The sequence below is a fragment of the Egretta garzetta genome, unplaced genomic scaffold, assembly GCF_000687185.1.
Source record: "Egretta garzetta isolate BGI_Z169 unplaced genomic scaffold, ASM68718v1 scaffold439, whole genome shotgun sequence".
NCBI lineage: Eukaryota > Metazoa > Chordata > Aves > Pelecaniformes > Ardeidae > Egretta > Egretta garzetta.
In genome coordinates, this window is record NW_009260803.1 from 2488118 (window position 1) to 2512132 (window position 24015).

The 24015-nt window shown below is 36.2% G+C and overlaps 1 protein-coding gene across 2 annotated transcripts in view; it reads left to right on the forward strand.

Moving 5' to 3' along the window:
* Positions 1–24015, forward strand: part of ADAMTS6 (ADAM metallopeptidase with thrombospondin type 1 motif 6) — a 143473-nt gene that overhangs the window by 35659 nt on the left and 83799 nt on the right. For both annotated transcript variants that reach the window (XM_035902263.1, XM_009646879.2), the window contains exons 7-8: positions 18779–18822; positions 22340–22445. In XM_035902263.1, the coding sequence (XP_035758156.1) occupies positions 18779–18822; positions 22340–22445 (150 nt within the window). The remainder of the gene's footprint in view (positions 1–18778; positions 18823–22339; positions 22446–24015) is intronic.

Genomic DNA, 24015 nt, shown 5'->3' on the forward strand with positions numbered 1-24015 from the left:
CCTCCTGGATTATGGGGGGTTTATTCCACTCACCATCCCTGTCTTCCAGCTCAGGGGGCTGGGTACCCTGGGGGTAACTCCCCGGGCCATTAAAGACCGAGGCAAAGACAGCATTGAGTATTTCAGCCTTTTCCTCGTCTTTAGTGGCAATGTTCCCTCTTGCATCCACTAGAGGATGGAGGTTCTCCCTGGCTCTCTTTTTGCTGTTAACTTATTTATAAAATCTTTTCTTATTATCCCTTACAGCAGTGGCCAGGTTAAATTCCAGCTGGGCTTTTGCTGTTCTAATTTCCTCTCTGCATAACCTGACAAGATCCCTGTACTCTTCTTGGGTTGCCTGCCCCTTCTTCCAGAGCTGGTCAGCTCTCCTTTTTTTCCTTAGACCTCTGTCCAGCCAGGCCGGTCATCTTCCCCGCCGATTTGTCTTACAGCACTAGTACTAGGTATCTAAGCTCCATATCCAGCTGATTGCTCAGATCCTCCAAGTACTGTGAGCTCTTTGTGGAAGGCAAACTGTGCACAAGGAAGGACTCTCTGAATGAGAGAACTGTTTTTTAATATCTAGAAGCCTGCAGCATCTAAATTATGATGAAGTTTTGACCTCATTATGTATTTTTTTTCTCCTGTTTTGCTTGTTCATTGCTGAGTATCACGTGAAAAAAAAGGTTTGATTGTTGTGTGGTATAGCGGTTTGGGGCACTTAGTGACAAAATCATGTTTTCTGTATGTACTCTTAAAGGTTTCAGAACAGGAGCCATAGTATCAGTTCACTCCTTGTAAATACTGCCTTTAGAAACGTCACATAGGAGTAGATACTAATTTTTAGTGCTTGCATGGAAGGATGATTTTCTGATTTAATTAATCTCTTTACTGAAATAGCTTTTGTGTATTAACAAGTATTTTTTAAATAGGAGGTAATTTCTGAGAGTAAATGTAAAACAAAATTTAAGATATACCCATGCTTTTAAAAGAGACATTGGCAACACAGGTTATGCTTCATTTCTAATAATTTTCACTGACTGGATTCCAGGTATGTATTGTACATTGTGTAAATGTATAAAGGGCAAAGCAGGAATTGTTTAACAAAGATGCAGAACTTATCACTTCTGTTCTACAATTTAAGTTAAAGAATTTGTAATCTATATAATATAATTTACCTGTATAAGTAACATTCTTCTGTATTTGACAAAGACTGAGACACAGAACACACTTAAGGGTTACATACTTTTCTTTTGACCACTCTACCTATTTCTAAAAGTAGTTAATTGTTCTGCAAAGGTATGCTTTTATATGCTGAAGGTTGATTATCAACACGTTTGTTAACTCACAGGTCAAATTAAGAATATCTTCTCTAGCTGGTTCTTAATGTTTTTTAATATTTTGTCCTCCAACATAGTTAAACCCATATTCCAGATTTTTTATTTTTAAAAAGGAATAAAAGGCCTACTTCTCCAGACGTAATTTGATGTGTAATTTTGAACATCTTTGTGTTTCTATGTCTAACTATGAAGAATTTTAAAGAGGTAGAATATTCAGAACATGATATCTTCCCTTTGGAAACTAAAGCTCTTAAATTAGTCAGAGGCATCAGAAGCCTTTCAGAAATATTTCAGGTGTAAATATTAATTTGGCTAAAACACTAACTCACTTGCGTTGAAACATAGATCGCTATCATATAAATTGCAGTAACATTTCAAAATAAAAACCCTTAGATTTTCAGCAAAGCAGGAGATAGAAAGCTCTTTAAGTATCACTCAAATCTTCCTTTTCCATTTCATGACAAATATGTGATTTGTTGGTTTTACTATAATTAAGTTATTGACTCAGTAGATGGCAGTCTTCCCTCTGAGTCACCAAGGTGCCTAGGTCATCTGTATTTGAGGTTCCTTTTTCTAAATACAATATGGAATTGATCCTGACTGCTTCTACTCATTAGAACAAAAATACCAATTGTCATTGACAAGATGTCTGTTTAATTATGACATTTTTCCTTGCCTCAGTCTTGGTCGTTACTGCTCCTGGTTAACATTTTTTCTGTGAACTGTTGTGCGTTAGTGTTAAAATAGTTGTAACACCTCCCCATACATACGTCCCTCCACTCCCTGACTTGCACCTAAGAGGGCCTGATTGTCAAGTCTTTACTCCCATAAATAAGTCTTATGACTTTGGCAGAGTTTTTTTCATACTAAGATGAAAATTCCCTGTGTAAAAGTTCTCAATCAGTTACCTTTCAGTAAAGTTTATGTGGGACTTTGAGGCATGCAGTTGTGCTGATACTCTGCACTCATAATACCAAAACAGGATTTCTTGCCATGGCTTCTTACCTGTTTAAAGGTCTGATTCTGCTGCTACAGACATAAATGCAAATCACCAGTATACCACTTTTAACTGTAAAATACAGTCTTTAAATACATGCTTTTCCTGTTTATATTATTGAAATTGTTTTGGAAATTGAATTTTAATGCCAGTATGCTTGGGGCATATAAAGTTACAGCCTCTTAATTTTGCCTGCCAGTACCTTTGTCCGTGTCGTGCTGTGGATGTCTGTGTCCCCTGAACTCATGGCAAAAAGAGAAATTGGGCTTCACTATTTCTTTCATTATTCTTACTACTTATGCCAGAGACACCGAACTCATATGATCCACAGATTTATATGTATATCATGTGCTTTTGCTTTTAGCCTTTTATGTAGCAGATTAGAATGGTCTTGTTTTTTCTGGTTTTGTGCAGCCTGGTCATTGAAAAACAATATCTACGCTATCTTCATACCTTTTCTCTAGTTCCCGCAGCAAAGAGAATTTAGCTAGTTGCAGATGGAAATAAGAATCACATTTTGAAATCTGTCCTTCTTTTAATGCAGCTCATTCCATTTTACGGTACTGATTTGAAGTGGAATTATTGGACACATCCTAAGTATTTTTTGCTTTTTCTTTGAGAAGACGGAAAAAGCAGGCAAGTCAATCTTAAGCTTTTTATAGTATTCAGTGAGAACTTCCTCAAAGCAGAAAAGAATGCTAGCTTATGTTGTACAGGCATCTTCTGCTATTCCTCCTGCATTTTGTTTTACTCCTTAAAAGTGAGTTTTTCCTTTTCCTTGGGATCTGGTACAATGAAAAGATAAATCCTCTTCAGCCTCTTAAACAGAATGCAGTTTACAGCTGAGATGTGTTCCTCTGAAGTTTTGTGGTGCTTTGGTCCTGATTCCTGTGATACTTCTCAACCAGCAACCTATAGCTGGTTCAGTAAAAGCCATCAGTTATCAGTGCCCTCAGGCACACATCTGTGATACGGTGATTGGCACTGAGGAGTAGATCCTCCCAGAATCAAATTTCTTTCTGTGATGACTTTGAAAGCATAGTAATTGTTTTGTGCCCTTTGCTGTTCTAATGTTCTTTTAGTGCACAAGTCACAACTTCTGTTGTTCTCCAGATTGGATGGTAGAAGACCTGTCTTTCTCTAGATTTTTAGATTCTATTTCTAGATTTTTATATTTCTAGACTTTTTTTTTTCCCTCTAGAAGAAAATTGTTTTCTTCCTCTCTCATAAATAACTTAAGGCATCTTCATGTGACTTGAAATAATAGTTATTTGCTCTTTTGCACAAACCTTAATGGTCCAAGAGATTATCCTGAAAATGCCCCCACAGATTAAGCCCATAATAATTTTGAATGGATACCTACATGATTATTTACAGTTTTGAGAGTTTACTGCTACTCTGCAGTCTGAGTCTTTGTCCATGTGGTACGCAGCTTGCTAGGAAGCTGCACTGTGTTCTAGATATTGCAGAAAAAAGGATGCTGCTGCACGTGTGCACCTACCAGAATGAGCAATTGTGGTGACTTTTTTCATAATTTAAAAACACTTCCCTGTTGGAGTGGGTCCACAGGAGACCACAAAAGTGGTTCGAGGGGTGCAACACCTCCTGTGAGGAAAGGCTGAAGGAGTTGGGGTTGTTCAGCCTGGAGAAGAGAAGGCTCCAGGGAGACCTGATTGTGGCCTTTCAGTACCTGAAGGGGGGCTTATGAGAAAGATGGGGACAGACTTTTTAGCAGGGCCTGTAGCGACAGGACAAGGGGTAATGGTTTTAAACTAAAGGAGGGTAGATTTAGACTGGACATAAGGAAGACATTTTTTACAATGAGGGTGGTGAAACACTGGAACAGGTTGCCCAGAGAGGTGGTGGAGGCCCCATCCCTGGAAACATGCAAGACCAGGTTGGACAGGGCTCTGAGCAACCTGATCTGGTTGAAGATGTCCCTGCTCCCTGCAGGCAGGTTGCATTAGATAACCTCTAAAGGTCCCTTCCAATCCAAAGCATTCTATGATTCTATGAATTTGGAATTGAAAGCTTTTGTATTACCTCTTGGAACATAGTTACCATTCGGGACAATTCTTTGTGGGTAACTTGAGTTTTATCACTAGTGTTTCTCCAGGTAGAAGAAGATATATGTCCATACTACAAAAGTTGTTCAAGTGGCTGGTGTTGTCTTTAGCAATAAGACTGTACAAACATATCAATGATCTTTGATACCCGAGTCCTGCACCAGTTTTGGAGGGGTGTTATGAAAACACTTGTTCTAGCATTATAGGTACTGAACCTGGTCTGTGGATAAATGGGGAGACTTTTTTCCTCCTGTAAAACAAAGTATTTTTAATTCTTACAAATAACAGATTTAGTTAAGAATATTGAAAAATGTGGAAAATAAAAAGCAGAAACACTGCATTGTTTCAAATCAAATACTACTTTGATTTTTTTTCCTGTTTTTAATTCTGCCAAAAAAAAAATCAAAACACCAAGAAGTGATTTGCAAAAAAATTGAGATAACTCCTGTTGTAATTTAACAAAATTATGAAACATTGGCAGTAAGATTTTTCTGGTTTGCAGTGACATGTAATTTTGGTAGTCTAGAATTCATGTAACCTTGCTAGTTACTCACTCAGGAATGATGAAACTTAAGAGCTCTTTTACTAATGGCTTTAGATTCTGTATAAGGCTAACTGGAATGTCCAATCATGGCCCTAGTCTGTGGAAAAGGAAGAATACTCAGATCATGTAATGGAAGTATTTTTTCATGTGTTTTATTGTTTAGATTCTCTCCAAAGTTGAGATGTATTTCTTAAATGACTTAGAATTGATGTGTTTTGGTGGTTTAAGAGCATGTTGACCTACATGTTTTTTGTGGGAAAGACTAGACCTACATAAAGTAACACCAATGCCAGGGAAATGTAGGAGTCTGTGTAATAGTTTAGATGTATGAGCAACTTAGTACAAAGTACCAGGAAGATACTACCAATTAGTCCTGTTTTGTCACATACGAAGCTTACTCAGCTAATCCTTCATTGTCAATAAGCTCACAGTTACGCAGTTATGATCTTGAAGGAAAAGATGCTTTTATGTCAGAACTAGAAGGGTAGAAACTGCCAAAATTAATTCTTTCTTTCCCATATGGCCACTTACAAATCTTTGGTTTAAAATCAGCTTTGTACTGAGTTGCTGAAGGGATGATACTTCATGATTTTTCAATGCTGCTATTGGAGTCAAATCTCTGTTGTAGGTGTTTTGTAATACTACGTTCAGGCATCAGGTGTTCATTATTTAATCTAGTGGTATCATTATTTTACTCATTACTGAACATTTTGTTCAGGTTGTGTTCTGAAAACTGTGGAGCTTTGTACTTTATAGAGCTGATCACATTCAGCTTCCAGATGAGTGCGATTCTTTTCCAGACCTTTTAAGATGGATCTTTGGATAGCACTGAAGTTGCATTTGGATGGCCTTCGTGCTGCTTCAGCCAGACCCATGGCAAATCTCTCATTTATTACTCTCGGCAGCTTGAAAAAGGGAGTGCTAAGTGGGATAAATAGGGAGGTAGAGGTACAGGCAGTTCCTTAGCTTGCACATTAATTTAGATGTAATGAAAGGTATTTGCTTATATTGTAATTTTAGGACAGTTAGTCCTGCTTAAAAATTGCAAGGTCATAAGTAATGCTGACAAATACTCATTGTCCAGATTCTTTCAGAAGAAATGTCTACCCTATGAGCTCTTTCAACCACCTGCCAAAGTGGAGTGAAATACATTATGCAATTCTGAACAATATGTTTGGAAACACTAAAGAATAAGAAATTGTACTCCAAACACTAGCAGAACCAAGGAATTTTTCAGATGTGTGAAACTCAATCTGTTAAGCCATGAAAGTATTTATGGGTCTTTGACCAAGATTGGTTTTGAAGCTATTCCATTTTAGTCATATTTTGGCCAAGATTCTTAATTATTTAGTGGTTAAAAATGTTAGCAGCAAACAATAGCAACAGTAAGAGATTAAACTGGTCAGGAGAATTGCGATGTTTTGCAATTCTATTTTTGGTTATGTCTTGAGTAAATTGAGCAGATTTTTTGGCAATTCAAAAAACTTTATTCCTTAACGTGACCCTTCTTAAAAATATGGTGCTATGCTAGGGGTAGTAACTTCACTGAAATGTGTGGCTCTTGTTTGTAGTAGTCTTTGCACTGCTGAATTTGCTGTCTCTCCCTGAATTACTGGAAGAAAACTCTACTTCTGCGCATTCTTTTAAAGTAGCTCTAGAACTTAAATACATTTATCTTAATATTTTTACATTTTTTAACTAACAAAAATATATTTTTACTTCAAGTTTTCTGCTATAGGCTTTTACAAGTTCTAGGTGGAAGTGGGAATTTGATCACAGCATTTACATTTGTAAATTACTAGTATTTATTGAATAAAGCCACACTTAACATTAATAGAAACATTAAAGTAACTACAACTGAAAAAAATTGAGAACCAGACTATTTTGCACAACAGAAAGTACAGTTAATATGCTGAGAAAAAAATGAAATACTGGTATTGTCTGCATGTTATCCAACCTCTTTCCGAGCATCCTTACTTTATTAAACTTTCATATTGATCATTATTTCTATATAATTTGGGTGAAAGTTAAGTGTTTTGATTCGCAATTTTATGTAGATCAAACTAACAAGGTAATTTTGTGATTTTAAAGCAATGAAATTCTCACTATTTTTCAGCCACAATGGAGAGAACTGTTTTATTGGATGTTAACTTATCTTGTTGCAGATTTTATGGTACTTTATTTATAATGGTTTAACAACATTAATTGCTAAAGCTTACTGAGCTGGAAAAAATAAGGTATACTTACTTTTCTTTCAGCTTGAATTTCTTGTATTTCTTACAGTTAGTGTTTCAGGCAGTTGTGTTGGCATTACAGAAGAGAATGTGTTCTACAGGACAATGTCAGGTGCTTAAAATGTAACAGTCAACTAACTGGGAGTTGTGGTTCAAGAATTTTCATGTGTGGTTGTTAGTAGGATTGCTCCAACTCAGAGTGGGATGGGGAGGGAGACTTTTTTTCCCTGTTTTTAATATTGGTAAGATATTTAGACTACAATAACTATGGCTGTAATGAAGCTTTCATTTTGAATATGTAATTTACTTTCCTTTTTAATTAATATTCTGAAGAGTTGTATTAAAGTGTCATTTTTATTATTCAGTATTTATTGAATAAAAATTTGAAGATTTTCAGATAACACCTACTTAGAATCTAAGGGATTCAGGTTGGAAGGGACTTCTGGAGGTCTTCAGTCCTATGTCCTCCTCTAAGCAGGGTAAGCTATGAGATCAAACCAGGTTGCACAAGGCTTTATCTAATCAAGTCTTGCAAAACCTGTTTGGGCAACCCACTTCACTGCTTGACTGCCCTTATGGGGAAAAAGGGTTCTCTTTATAGCCAGCCAAAATTTCTGCTCAGCATTTAAATTTTATAAGACTTGGAGGAACAATTATTTTAATAGATTCATGCTAATATTCAGTATGTGGTAAAAATAAAAAACATAAGTTCAGGTCACTTTTAATAGAAAGGAGTAGTCTTGTCAATTCAAAAAATAATGGAATTATTCTTTCATAACTTTTATAGAAGAAACCAAACTAGTTTTGGAAATACAGCTGCAAGTTTTTTGGGTTTTTTTGTTTGTTTGTTTGTTTTTAAAAAGAAGTGGGTGAATGGTTAGTGGGCTTAATAAAAGTACTGAAGAGGAATTTATTTTCCCACTTCAAGAGAGCTTAGCTTTGAAAGACTAGTTTACAAAATTAAGACTTGAATAATGTATGGAAGGTTAAAACTATGAAATCAGTGAGGAATTCTTTTTGTCAAAAATCCGGTAGTTTTAACATGGAATTAATAGCTTAGTTTGTAGAATTCGTACACAGGGAATGGAATCTGACAGATGCGTCCCTTTACAAGATGGATGGCTATTGCTGCAGCCCATTTTCTCTGCTAGCTAGTACTGAGTCTTCTGTGATCTTTTATTGTCAGAAGTACTAAAATAAATTGCACCTGCTCCAGTCTTACATTCTTCATGGTATGGGGAACTAAGTATGTATGTGTGCAGAGAATCTGGATAGACACTATTGACTAATCCCAGCTTGCATACAATAAGAGTGATGTGATTTGTGAAGAGCCACCGTTGTAAAGTAAGTTACTGTTCTCATGGTATTCAGCCATTCATTGACAACAGTTAGTTGCTGTTGTTGTTACAATGATTTGTAAAAAAAATAAGCTAGACAGAAAATGATAGTGTATACCACACAGACCTTTTTTGTCTTGAATAGAGCAAATATATCCTCTTGATGTGTATTTTATGGAGGAGAAGATGAAACAAAGATTTAGGTGCAATTCTGGACTGGATGCATGGGTTCCCCTTTTTGATACAGTCAGACTTCAGAGATCAGTCTGAGGTGCAGGTATTCCATTTCCCAGCTCATTTAAAAAAAACCAAAACAAAGAAAGTTCCTTTTGATCCTAACATGACAGGACCTTTGGGTAGATCCACTCTCACACAGACTTGGGCAAGATCTCAGTCACATTACTCTTCTCATGGACTTACTCTCTGTTACTTCTTTTAAACTTTCCTTTGTTACAACAGTCATTGCTTCTGCCACCATTTCATTCTGTCACTCTGTGCATTTCTCTTCCTCTCAGTTCACAGGCAGTCTACAAAATTTGTTAGCTTCAAAGTTTGTTAGCTGTAGAAGACAGCAGCAGCCTGTTTGATGGAATTTATGCATGTCATCTGCAGAACTACCAGAGATGTCCGGGACTTGATTGGCTTTGTATTATCCTTTAAGCACTGGGAATCAAATTAGTTGCTGTCATTTCTTGAAGAGGAGAAAACTTTTATTGTAATTTATTGTAATGCTTTTAGAGAGACAAACACTAAATTTGTAAAATAGGTTGTTTTGAGTTTGCCGTTAAGACAGAAATTCCTTTTGATACTAATCAGGGTTAAAAATCATGTGAATGGAGTGATTGTCTTTCTTTTTGACCTTAAAAAGAAGTCAACAAATAGTTTATTCTGTTAACTGAAGATGCTTTTGATTACCACATTAAGCTACTGAAATTTAGCTCTCTGTGCAAACACAACTCTGTGATTACCCAGATACTTTGTGATTGTTTAATTGGGCCCAAGCACAGGGGCATATTGTTCTCATCCTGTTCAGGAAAAACAAGTTGTTAACAGTACATGCTTAAAGAGTTTCAATCCTTTTCCCAGAAATTTAAAAAAAATATCAGCCAGAAGTAACAGAAAAAGTCACTGCTCTTCTTTCCTTGTTTGATCTATTATTTGATAATACTCTGATTTTACTGAAAAGATTTGGGCTACATGTAAAATATATGCTATTTATCCAGCAAATTAATTATTAACAATTATTGGAAAAAGGATAAAGAACATTGTTATGCCATTGAGTAAACTGGACATGATATGCCCATGTCTTGAGTAGTTTGTGTCATTCTGGCCTTCATATCTCAAAAGGTTTTAGGAGAATTGGAAAAGAGAAGCAAGGATGATCAAAAAAATATGAGACTTCCTTTACAAGGAGTGACTAAGTTGAGGACTCTCTTACTTGGAGGAGTCAAATTTTGGAGAAGTCAAATTTGGAACGATATTACCGTTATCTACAAAGTTATATATTGTATGGAGAGCATAAATAAGGAACAATCATTCATTTTGTCTTTCTGTGTAAGAACCAGAGCCTGCCCAGTAAACTTAGCAGAAGAAGGGCTCAAAACAAGGAGAAGGAAGGCAGCCCTTTATGCAAGAGTTAGCTGATGTTGAAACTCCTTGGCAAGTCACTTTATGGAAGCTGGACATGAGCATAGGTTGAAAGGTTGGCTTGGCAAGTTCACAGAAGAAAAATCCACTGAGAGTTACTAAATACCCAGAAGCATGCCTGTCTCAGAAAATCTGAGCTGAAAATAGTTAAGTTGGGAGAGTATTGGGGTAATTGCCATTTTCTGCTTGCACTGGTGTTATGCTTTCTTGGGCATTCTCCTAGATTGTCCTGAAGGCAGAGTACTGAGATAGTGGAATCTTTGGTCTGGCCTGTATTGCAATTCTTGTGTTCTTATTTTTACACCAGGTGTGGTCTGTCATCGTAATGAGCTGCTACTCTTTACAAGCTACCTCAATTACCAAGCCTTTTGTCCCATATCCAGTGTGAGTAAGGGCAGATACAAAGTGGACATTTTGTGTATAAAGACTTGTGTGATTTTCTGAGAGACTTGTAAACTAATCACTTAAAATACTCAGAAAGCTAGTAAAGGAAGAAAGGCCATATCCACAGCAAAACTTATAAATATATTTGCAATATGTTATTGCTATAATTTATCTCCTTTATTTCTGTACAGCAGAACTAAAATTTGGTTAGTAATCATAGCTGCTAGCTGTGTTTCCCTCCTGCCAAAGGTCTAGACTAGTGGCTTCCTATAAATGGTTTAGCATAATATTTTCTGCTCTGTGGCAGGATGCCCCCAACCACGCCTATGTAATTAGTTTTGTTAGTCTTCCTTTTTCCCAGACTTTGTTGCATTAGCACACTCTAAGAAGTATTGCCCTACAAGCTGCTTGAGCTGCTCTGAGTGAATGTCCTGTGAACAAAGGCTTTATGTATTAGTTGCCAGACTTTTCCTGAATGCACTGATAGAAGAATTATTAGCAGTGCACTTGGAGTAGATATGCAGACATTTCTGTTCTGTTCTCTAGGCCAGCCTTAGCTAATCGCATCCATGTAACTCCATCTAAATTTTGGCTCAGTACTGAGAATACAGTAAAGCTATGGAATCACTTTTGAGGAACAGAATACAGCAAGTTAATTATTACTTACATTGTGGTGATAGTGCAAATGCTGAATTTCTCAATTGTCAGTGAATGGTAATGAAGTCATGACTGTCATTCGGGTAGGTAGCTCTACATTTCTCCTGCACTAACTTAAAAATTTTTACTGTGGATCTGGAGCTATCCCATGGGAAGAAAATTAGATATGCAACAGAAAAGTTATGAAACACTCCTGGTAGTTCTGCTAGATTTAAACTCTCTGATTATTTTTATGGGTTCACAGTCTCCAGTTTGTGAGCTTTGTGCTTTACTATAATAATTAATTTTCTGCCTTGTACAATTTTGAAGCTTACCTATGGTTTATCCAGATGAAAGGTTTTTTAGTGATTTTGTTGAAAGATGCCTGATTGAGGAGTCTCAGTGTTGAAGGGGACCTAAAACCTAGCTTGAAATAGAATTAACATGATCTGAAGGAGGATGGATTCATCTAAAGAATGGGCTACAAATGCTAGAAGGTCTGGAGCTCCTTCTGTATGATTGTTTATTCTGTCCATTCTGTACAGTAAAGTGATTCCAGTATACTGAATACTCAGTCAAACCTCTTTAGCTAGCTTGGGTGCTGATGTTAAATGCAGAAGGACAGAACTTGGTGCGGGGTGTAAAAATGGAAAGAAGTAAGATGGGTCTTTGGGTAGCTACTGTGGGTTGAGCCTATTGATGCTGCTATGACTGCCATGTGGATACCCCTCAAAATTACATTTATAATAGGATAGGCCTATTTGTATAAGCTAGTTGATGATAGCTTGAGCCATCAGTCAATCTTTGGTAATCTTAAAGCTGTGGAGAGAGAACTCTGCTGGAACTTATGTTCCCTGAAGATCACAAAAGAAAACACATGGAGGAGGGCAGAATGAGTTAGAGCAGCAAGCCTGTACATGTTGGACATAGAATAGAAAAAAGGAAAAGATAACTTCTAAGGATGGAGAAATCAAGGCAGAGCAGAGAGTGAAGTGACATTGCTAGTCCTGTGCCTGCAAGGGGCAGACTTTGGAACCACAAGTGCCTGACTGTTTCTTCAGTGCTTGAGTTTGCTTATAAAGCTGTCTCTAGAGTAATTGTAGAGTCTACATTGTCAACTAAACTAGTCTAATGAGATTGTACAACGTTCACTTGCCTTCATCATATTGTGGTTGAACTGATACTGTCTGTGTCAGTTTGTAGCCATGTACGGTCTACAGAAAGGTTCTGATTAGAAGAAGAATGTGGGGAAGTATTCTGTCTTTTCCAGAGTTTCAAATGATGTTAACAATACATCAGTGGACAGCAAGGAATTATCTGTATTTTTATGCTACCTAATTTTAATCCACTTAATAGTACTTTAATAGGAACAACAATTGCTCTGTGATGTGTCGTATCTGAACCAGTCAGCAGTATTAATGCTGTTTGAGTTGGGTTTTTTATATTAGCGGAACACTGACATTGTTCTTTTAAGTTTCCACAGGTGTCTTCTTGGATACTTAACTAGATCACCATCTAACAGTTTGTAGCACTTTTTACTCTGTAGTTTCTATTTCTTTATTCTCTTCTCATTGCTGTAGCTGGTAAGCCCATGTTTCTATATGAGGATCATGGCTTACATTGGAAAATGAAGCTTTTAGTCTGGATGGCTGTAGAAGAAACCCTGAAAAGTGCCAAAAACCGTACATAAACACAGACAGTCTTATAAAGTGGAAGATGACTAAAAAGCCTGAATGTATTATTTCCTCAAAATAACAAGATGTTAAAGCTAGTTCTCTGATTTTTGGCATGACGACCTTTTATCAGTGATTTGAAATGGTGTAGCATGGCCTAGGGTGTGTCTCAAGCTGAGAACCATCTCAGGGTCTTCATCTTCTCTTTAGGACTGTTTTTGTTTACAAACTTGTCTATGAAGTCCTCTATTTTCACGTAATTAGCATCTTTTGTACTAGCTCTGCTATATGCCTGCATGACACATCTCTGATGTATTTTTCATGAACTTGAAAATGTTTTAAACACACTAGGGTCGGAATTTATGTTGAGAGAATCTTTTATTAAATCATAATCTCAAAATCAGCTCCATACATCTGTCCTAAGTACACCAATAGTAGTACTGATTATGGTAAATTTGCAACTGCTATTCTAATATTACATTGCCAAAATTGATGAAGACAAATGACAGCATTAAAAAAAATGTTTCAGAACAGAGTTTATTTTTACTGTTCTGACTCCATTTGCAGCTGCATTTGTAGTTTAGAAAAAGTAGTATGGAAATGTTTAATCTACAGTACAATTACTTAAAATATTTCTTTTCATATAAATCAGGAGAATTAGAACTTATAGCAGTAATCGTTTTTCTAGCTGTAACTCAGAATTTCTTGTATCCACCCAAGCTAAGTATCAGAAGAAAGTCCAATAGAGCCAGACTTTGGTTGTCTATGGCAGTTTTAAAGACATGGAAAACTAATAATAGAAAAAGCTATTTCTGTTGAGTGATGTGTAACATGTACATTATGCTTTTCCTTCCTTGGTTTAAATAGCTCTTTTTGGTTTGAGGTTTTTGAGGAAGAAACCAAATAAGACGTGTACTTTATTTTAAGGCAGAATGCTGTTGCGGTATACCGCTTTCTGTAAGGTTGAGGATATGCTGTAGTAGAGTTTTTAGAAAGACATAAAAAAGTATTTTTTGTACAGTGTTGCTGTTTGTAACCTGTATGAATCTAATGAACAATCAAATTATCTTAAGACTGATGAACTATTGAAGAATTATGATACAAAGCTTTTTATGAAAACCAACTAAAAGTCAGTATCTGTTTTATAACTATTTTTCCACACAATTCTCTAGCATTAGTGACATTGACTGCACTTGCAAAACAACCACTTTTTAATCATAGCCAAGTGTATGTAAGCAAAAGAACATTGTGAAACAACCAGCAACTCACTGTTTTTTCATTTTTATTTTCCACAATATAGAAATAGGAGTTGGAATTGTCGAATAGCTTGAGGGTTGTGATCCTTTTAAGGGGAGTCTGAGATTTCAGTTTAATTCAGCAGTAGTTGAGTTCATAATTCTAGGTGTTGGAACTAGGTTAACTTAGTTTTTTAAAATAGGGGGGTTTTTTGTCTGGTCTTTTAACCACTTACTCAAATATGAGACTTATATGATTGGGTGCATAGATAAATTATGTTGCATAGCATGAAGAATAAAAAGTAAAAAAAGATCAAATTCTAATGAACCCTTGGTGTTTATTATGGAGCACGTGTGTATGAAAAGGACAGTCCTTATTTGAATAGCTTATTAGTGAAACCTACAGTAATAAAAAGCAAGTGTCAAAAAGTATAATTTGGTTAAAACAAGTAAAAAAGAAACCCTTCCTTTCAGTGATGTTTTGAAATGTTCCTTAAAGATGAACTCTAAATAATTTGTAGTAGTTAGCTGTTTCTACTCAGTCAGAGCAGAACCAGTTCTTAGGCTTTACTTTGTTTTCTGACAACCTTTTCAAGCAGGCTAATTGGCAAATCCTATAGAATTTTATATAAATATATATATGAAATACATGTTCAGCTGTCTCAGAGTGACTAAGAGCTTTATGCCTAGTCATACCTATTTATCAGTTTTATCTAGTCTGAATTTTCTTATATTCATGTACTTTTAATGTTTATATTCCAGCCACCTTGGTAGGTTTTTCCTCAGCAATTTGCTGTGATTGTATTTTTTTGTTTCTGAAACTCTTCTTCACTAAGAAAGATTCCTTCAAAAGCCTCAGTTATTTCTTTCAATATCTGTCTCAAATATTACTCAGGCATATTGGTAGCTTTCAGGTAATTTTAGAGTAGATTTATGTGCTTATAAGTAGTTTGTGTTTCATACTGGTTTTGAACAGTTTGCATTTCTAGTAAGAGTTTTCATGCTTTATTCTTTTATCATACTTAAAGAAAATATATGCTGTGGGTTGTTCTTGTTGATTAGTTAAATTCTTTAAAGTATATCCAATGAATTCATATATCTTTTCAATCCTGTTACAGGTATATTTCTATCTCAGTCTTAATTTGATCCAATAGTTCTTTCTGGCACAGTGGACATTTCCGGTAACATAGAGCTAGTAATAACAGTGCTTTATAGAGATTTTTTTCCTTTAGTGGGCTATTTCACATAATCAGGCTGGTGAAAAGGGCAATGTTATCCTTGAATGCATAAATACACATTAACATGTAAGAAGTAATTATTTTGCCTTTGTATCTGCTACTGTTAACACTACTATAAGAACAACTTTTTGAATTGTAATACACACACTTCAGAAAGTTAAAAAGCCCTAGAGTTCTCTAGCTGGAGGAAGGTGGCAGAAAGGCCACAGTGTAGTCATGTGATGCTGACAGAGTTCAATTTATTAATCTGATTTAAAAGAACATAAAAACAATTTCAGCATGAAAGAGGTCTCTACTGGGACAGAGGGACTCAACCTTGCTGATAAAGGCATAACAACATCCCCCAGATGGACACTGAAATAAAATTTTTTAAGATTGTAGAGGAATTAACTAAGTGCTAAAGACATCAGAAGAAAAATCAATTAAATACTAAGATGCAGTCTCTTCTTCTGAAGTTCCCTAAGCCATGGAGCTGGGGGCTTCTATGAGGGAAGGTATCAGTCTGTGCTGTCCTGTTATCCCTGCAAGCACTCACAAATGACTTCTGTGGAGGGAAATCCAGTTGAGCTGGATAACCTAGTACAGGTGTTCTCAAATTATGTTGAAAACAACTCTTTATGTGATACTGAATAGCTTTTAAGGAACAGCTTTTTTTCCTATGTAGCTTCTAGAATAAATTACTTACCTTTTTATGCTAGGGGTGGGTGGAGGTATGACTGAATCATTGTGATGCTTTCTGGCCTTCAAACCCATGAATTTGTGTGTGTCTTTTTTTTTTTTTTTTTTTAAACAAGGGAATACACTTGCTTACATAGAACTCTGTGTGAACTTCGTAGTTGCACAATCACATGCATTAGGCCTGCAAGCTGACAGGTCACAGGGATCAGGAAGAATCCTCTCTCCTTTCCCTGCAGTGTGCAGCTAGATGGGTGAGAAATGTCTGTCTTCTCCTAAGGTGTCTGGGATTGGCTGTAGCTGCAAATAACTTATCTGACAAGACTGAGTAGCATTTACAGACAACTCATCTTTCTTACATATTTGACTCAAGTGGCCTACTCAAATGATCAGGATCATACTAATCAGATTTGCAAAGGAAGGGGATTTTTCTGCAAGTCAAAGTTGCAGATAACTGAGGCTTCTTCAAGCGATAGTCCATAGCTTACATCTACACTAATAACTTAATAAATGTGTCAGCGACATTTTTCTTGCACTGAGGACAACTGGCACAGAACTACTTTGTGTCCAGTAAGCTAACTTCTCCAGAACAGAGTAGCTTCGTATATTTTGCCAGCTCATAATTGTGTGTGGCCACCTTCTGAACTTTTCCTGGGAGTTCTTCGAGATTAGTTGTTGTCGTGGGCCAAATCTATATAAGGAACCTTTTTTTTTTAACAATTTGATGGACTTTTAAAACAGTTTGATAATACAGATAATAGAATTTCAGTGTCCAGGATTGTGGTCCCTTTCACTTTTCAATTCAGTGGTATAAATGTATATTTTAGCATGGGGTGTGCTCGTATCCTGCCAAAAAAAGACTAGAATTTTTTTCCTTTTGAATTGCCCTTGGAGGGCACACTAACACTTCCTGTCTGATTCATGGCATGACAGGAAGCTATTGCTGCTCCAATTCTTGACAATCCTGTTGAACTGATAATTGTCTATCAGCTTCCTTCTGGTTGATGCATCAGTCAGAGTTGTCAGGGACAGCTGTACATCCATCATGCGTTTCCCACCTGTCTGGCGCGGCTCTTCAGCAGCCCTGCAGGTGTTCCCAGAAGTCCCAGACCTCTTTCCCATCTGCCTCATCAAATGACTTCTGATCTGTTCAGGGTGGGAATGGACATGTAATCAACAATCTTGCCTCATACCTCTTTCCACATTCCAATTCCTTAGCCTGGTCACATTTCAGGGACATATGCACCCACTTTATTAGGTCTTTGAGGAATAATTTTGCATGAACTTCAACAGAATTAGGTTCAGGCTCTCTCCTAAATGGAGAAACAAGAAGTTTGCTTCCTTAAATATGGAAAAGGCAGGAAATGTTCAGTAGAAATCTCTCTTTCTTTCTGTATCTGTGTCATCTTGAAGCTTTGTGACATACAAAACGTTATTATATTCCAACACATTTTATATAAGAATGCTGATCTGATTACCTCCCCCTCTCCAAACAGCAAATGGGAAATCAGTGAGAGCTTTCTGTGCATATAGGATGGCAGAGTTTGAACCACTTTGAGATCAATGCAAATGAACATTTGAGTTCAAAATTAGAGCTTAATCTCACAAACTGCTCCACACTCAGTACCTTTAAAAGTCATGGGAATTCCATGTGGTCACAGCAGTCTACATACATAGAGAGTCTACTGGATTTGTTCCAGATTTTAAGCTTTGTTAGTTTGTCCATGGATTTGGCTTACAGGCGGACCTTAACTCTTTTAGCACTGAAAGCTATGTATCTTGTGATCAGACTGCTATGTGATAACAGTCCTTAGTTTATTTTTAACAGAAATGTCTGGTGGCCTGGGTTAAAAATGAAAGCGTGAAGATTATAGCTTTTCATCTTTGTTTTCACTCACCATTCAAAAGAAAAGAAATTATTCTGAAACATACTACAAGGAAATCAGTATAAATCCTTGAAAATCAAAGGCATTGTAGGAGTGTTCTCATATCACTAGCCGTATTGTTGGATTGCATGTTCAAAATATGAACGTGTAATTAATGAATTGACTGCTGCATGGCCACTACTGCTATTATTATCTGTGCTGCAGAAAGCATTTTAATTCCATTTTCAGCTCTGGATACTTATATGTTAACTACACAAAAATTAATTGAGCTTCTGTATTTGGAGGGTTGTATCTAAAATGATGAAAATTCTCCTTTAAAGACTTTATTTAGCTTTTCACAAATATGATCTTCATTATAACATACTCTTAAGACTCATAATCATTGGAAGATAATTAGAAGGGAACTATAATGGCAGTTCATAAGATTCTTTTTTTACATAAATTGTAATAATTGAGAATTATAGTTCTTAATTAGAATCAAAGTTTAAATAGTAAGAGTTACAACTAATGTTTAGTTAATAAGTGTGACACTGTAAGAGGATTCCAATTATGTTCAAAAAGTAAAAGTTAAGTGTTTTGAATCAGTAGCAGTCTATAGACATGCTGCTGTAACTTCGTAACAGCATGGTAGACTGCTTTATGGAGCTGGTGATTAGAAAGATCCACTTTAACCATTTTTTTCTTACTGGCAGGTGTCCCACTGGCCTGAGGCCAGCGGCTGTGAGTGTACTGCAGCTTGTGGTTTACACCAGAGTGTAGAAAATGCCGACACTAGCTGGCTGCACATAATTAAGCTGATTGCGGTCTGACAACTTGAACTATGATACAGATATGTGATAGATACACAAAATATCTTACAAATTTGATTCTCTGATGTATTTTATCTACTTTCTTTTCTCCTTAACAGATACGATATCTGCACTTACAAAAACAAGCCTTGTGGAACACTGGGTAAGATTATAAAAAGAACTGTCAGCTTGTATTTGTTGTTTCCTTGCTTTATATTCAAGTATTGATTTATTGACAGATAAAATTTTTTTAAGTTTATGCTTTCAAAATTTTGCAGTTTTATAAACATGAGCAATAAAAGGTAACTGAGGTGGGTTTCGGCTTTGATCCATTGCTGGAGGTTTAAATTAACTGAGCTGCTGCTGTGTATTTCTTCTCTGGCAGCTCTGATAAAACCTAGCAGATGACTGAAACTTAATTTTTACAGAAGGGGACTTGCTGTTTATTTCCATTTAATTTGTCTCCATGATCTAGTTAAAAAAAAACCCAAGTAAAAGACCTCAGGAGAGTTAAAACCCAACCCAACCTTCTCCTCCCTGCCCCCCCCAACCCTTACAAAAGAAACAGGCTTTGAGGTTTACGCTGTTGCTCTGTTGTACACAGGGAGTACAGCTTCAGATTGTTCCTTTCACAGACTTAGGCAAAAACATCACAGTGATACAAATTACAGTAACATTGAAACTCCTTAAAACAATGCTTTGATAATACAGAAGCATACATAGCAACCTTAGGTACAGGATGGAGAGCTGTTGTTCTCTGCATACCTGAATTTGCCACCAAAAGTTACTTACTGTAGCATAGTTATTACCTTTAATAGTGTTTTAATATATGAAAGAAACCTTATTCAAAGACTAATGTAACTTTTTAAATTTGCATCCTTTCATAAGCCTCTTTCTTACATGTAATTAAAGATAAAATTGTAATTTGGCTGGTTCAGATTACTAATACTTTTCCCAATCAGAGCTCATAATTGGATTTGCTTTGTCTTCCCCTGTGTTACTAGATGCTTTGATAGCCTTAACTCCTGTTAATTTTTCTACAAGTCCTGCTCAAGTCAACAGGACGCTTCTGATATAGGGGTGTACTTCACATGGGGAAAGGTAACAGAATTTTGCCTTCTCTAAATATAAACAATGTCCTCAGCACCTTTTAGTAAAAGGCAAGTGATGCTGATGAATTTCTAAATGTAACTGATTTTTTTTGACATTTGTGGGGAGGAGACAAAACTGAAGAGGCAGTCAATGTTGAAGTTATGGAATTGTCTTTGCAAGTGTTAAAAAAAGAAAGTTTGAAAGAGATACATTCACGCACCAACTATTTGATATTTTTACGTGATATTTTTAACACAGATCATTAGCGTACTAGTACTTACTCTATCAGGCTTTGGCATAAAGGCAAATTCTGCTTCACTTGAGTCCAGCAGAACAGAGGATAGACTTTGGCAAATGTTTTATTAAAAAGGCTTGATTTTTTTTTTTTTTTTTTTAAATTAAAAGTCACATATGGTATCATTTCCAGCTCAGTGTTATAGGACCCTTGGCAACATAACCATGACCATTTATTTGCAATTTAGTCACTGAATTGGAGAAGAGATAAGGCCCTGTGGCCTACTTTTGCAAGCCATTTAATACGCCTAAGTCCCACAGACCTCCAGTAACTAAAGCATATATTTAAGGCGTCTATGAACAAAAGTCTCAGAGAGGTCTCAAAAGGTCAAAAGAAACCTGCATCACTGGTATGCTAGGAAGAAACAGAAGTAAAGAATTTCGTGTGGCATAGAAATCTCTCTCCTATTCCAGTTTACTAAACAGGGAATCTTTCATGGAAACTCTTAGAAAAGGTAGACCTCGGATGCCTTTGCAGCACATTTGTGGCTCCAGTGAAGGACAACTCCTTTTCTGACAACTCATTTTTTTAAATCTTAGCCATAGACTGAGTTATTGACTTGATGTCTGTCACTTTCTGCAAGCATGGTATGGAATTATGTTAATCTGGTCCTGTAAGTTACTGAAGCAAGGGCTTGGTTATAAGATCTGAAGATAGAGATGACTTCATAACTCAAACATGGTGGACTTTGCAGGGGAACGTGACAGTGGGGATATAAGTATTGCCATGTTGTCTTCAGAATGTCCTACTCAATTAGAATAGCATAGGTGAACTGTAATTATTATATTTTCTACAGGTTGCGTACTGCAAAGAATATACAGACATTTCTCCATGGATAGTCTTTTTTTCTTCTGATGTTTTATCCTACCCTTGGTGGGTGTGTCTACACCGATGATTTGTTTATAGCAGTAGCACTGTTTTGATGCAAATTCTACAGACACACATTGTCACCTCCTGCCCTTGTCAGTGTGGACATCAGAGTAGTTTCGGTGCGTGCAAACTAGATTTGCTTTGGAGAAAACTTAAAGTCAGAACACATACTCTCCCAATGCTCCATATGTCCCTATGGGAGACATTAGGGTCTTAATGACTACAGTATTCTCACGATATCCTCTAGTATTTTTTCCCTCTAGAAAGCTTTGAACCGCATGGATAGTGAATATGATCAGCCTACGGGATTAAACTGGTCCAAACTAGGCTTTCCAACCCATATGCAAACATGTGAGGAGCCTCAATAACAGTGCTTCACTCTGCTGACCCACTCCTATGGCTCCAAATTACTTGCTAATGTGGACACAGCCAGGAAGCACTTGTCATCCTACTGCTTGCTTACTATTAGTCCAATCAGAATAATTTGAAGTGCCTGCTCATATAAAGAGTATGATTTTTTCTCCTCCCCTCTCCCTGTTCCATTGCCCTGTCCCCCAACCAAACTTATACTCTTTCCAGTGTATTTTTTTGTTATAATGTAGTTAACTGAGCATGTAATTTCCTTAAAGAAAGGATTACTCCTTCTTTCAGATAAGAAACTTGAGGGAGGAATATGTTAAATAAATCCAATGTTTAGAGCTTTCTCTAGTCGCACTAAATTACGACTGCAGTATGTTGTGCAATACTCTGTTGCTGAAAAATGTGTAAGATATGGAAGAGACATATTCTGTAAATGCCAGTGGCTTTCTCTCTCTAAAGAAAGTTTATAAAAGCACTTGTAATACAATAAGGTTTTAATTCCAGAAGATGATAGGTGATAAATGGAAAAGACTTTCATGGTTAAATGAATGCTTGTTATTAACATGTCTCCTCTCTCTTCATTGATGCATTCAATTTTGTTTTTTTAATTTTTTTAACATACCATGTGGGGCTTTTCATAGCTAAAAAAGTTGCTTGTATGTTTTTATGAACCCACTAAACTTAAACAGATTTCTTTAGAAAAATAATGTGGATACATTTTGCTTTCTTCAGGCTCAAGAATGTTAAAATAGAAATGCTTTCTTGAATTCCCTCTCCTGGCTCAAGTTACTAGGTGGTCCCAAGTTACCAGAAGTAAAATTTATAAATCTAACCCCTAGTCTAGACATTTTCCAGCACTGACTGCAGTTCAAAAAATATTAATGTCTAGCCGGCAAAGTGAAATTCCCCCCAGTGATTTTGCAAATGACTAGAAAGTTAACCTTTTGCCAACTGCTTCTTCTGTGCATAGAGGTTATTAAAAAGAATCCAGGCATTTATAACTAGGGCTTTTAAGACTGAAACACCTTGGCATGACCCTTTGTGTCTCCTTCTGTTTATTCAGGCTTGGCCTCTGTGGCTGGAATGTGTGAGCCTGAAAGGAGCTGCAGCATTAATGAAGACATTGGCCTAGGTTCAGCTTTTACCATTGCACATGAGATTGGTCACAAGTGAGTGAGTTTAAAAAAAGAATACGCTTTAATGTATCACCTTTTTAATATTAGTTTAATAATAGATTTTTGTTTTTCCTACATGGCTGTACCATCTCTATTCTGGTGCTCCATGTTTCTGTATGTAGTATTAATGAGTGGCAGTACATCTTATTTAGCATATATTATGAAGGGCTTTAAATTTAGAACTGAAGAGTCATTGTTTACCCTTTGATTTCAGATTCCAGTTAAATCTGTGCTTTTGAGATTTTGCTCACAAACTTCCTACTGTTTCATATTTTTAAATATTTGGCTTTGAAAATTTTTTCCTCCCTCCTCCCCCTTACTTTTGTCTACCTTTCTTTATGAAGCAAAAGCGGTTCAAAGGTAATTTTTTTCTTTTTTTTATTTTGTCTTAAATATAATACAGACTATTTTCATTAAAACATTGATTCTGTTGTCAATATTCATACACTTTTAGTCATCTTTCACTCAAGCATGAAGTATATAAAACAGTCACGGAGCAATCATAGTATCACTTGTTACATTTTAAGCATCAGTGTATAATTTTAAAGAGCATGATGTTATGAGACTGATAAAATCTGAGTAGAGTTTGATCTGGAATATTTCAGGTCTTCCTTCAAAACACAGCATTGTTAGCACATTGTGATGACTCTAAAAAAAGAGTAAATGCCTTTTATTATCAAGAGGTTTCCTTCTTTGTTTACATGGGTTGACCAACACTGAGTTGCGGATGACATGTTTTTCCAATCATTAGCTGATGCAACTGCTAAAAGTCCCCATGCAGACTGAAAGGGGAGCTATCAATCTGCTGATCAAAAAAGGAGTTGGAAGTAAACAGGTATTTCCAGCCCACCTATCATGCGAATAATCTCTGGTCAAGTATTATGAAAAAAACACTGCAGTTGCACTGAGGTAGATTAATTTTAGAATCTAAAAGCAATTATGTAAAATCTGAACAAAAATAATTTAAACTACATGTGATTCTCCTCATCTTAATTTCTTTCCTTCTTTTCCTTCACTTGCATGAATTGAAAAGTATAGGGTAAAGGAGAATATATTTCCACTTTTCAGGAAAAAACTCCTCCAAATCATTCCTAGTTCTGAAATTCTTGTAAGTAACATCTCGTACAGTAATATGTGACCTTACTGTGAATTTGTCACATGTTTAACAAGAAAAACAATATTCTAATACCACATCTTCATTCTAATCCGTATGTCATGCAACTACAGATACATGAAAATAATTGAAATATATGCAGCTATTTTATCATGCACAGCTGGCATGATGACAGGAATTGATTTGAAGAACTTAGACTTTGTTTAGAATCAGAGAAAAACATTATAGTGGTAGCATATATCCTGTGATCACAGGAATTTTTTTTAACCATCTACATCTTTCTACATTCTATGTCTTTTGGCTTCTTACACACAAGGTCGTCTAAAATTCTGAAATCTGAAATCTCAGCTCTTTGAGGCATCCTGCAGTTGGCATGGCATGTCAAATGCTGGTTTGAAAAGAAAGTAGAAATCATATTCCTTTAGCTTTTGTCCAATCTACAGTGATTAA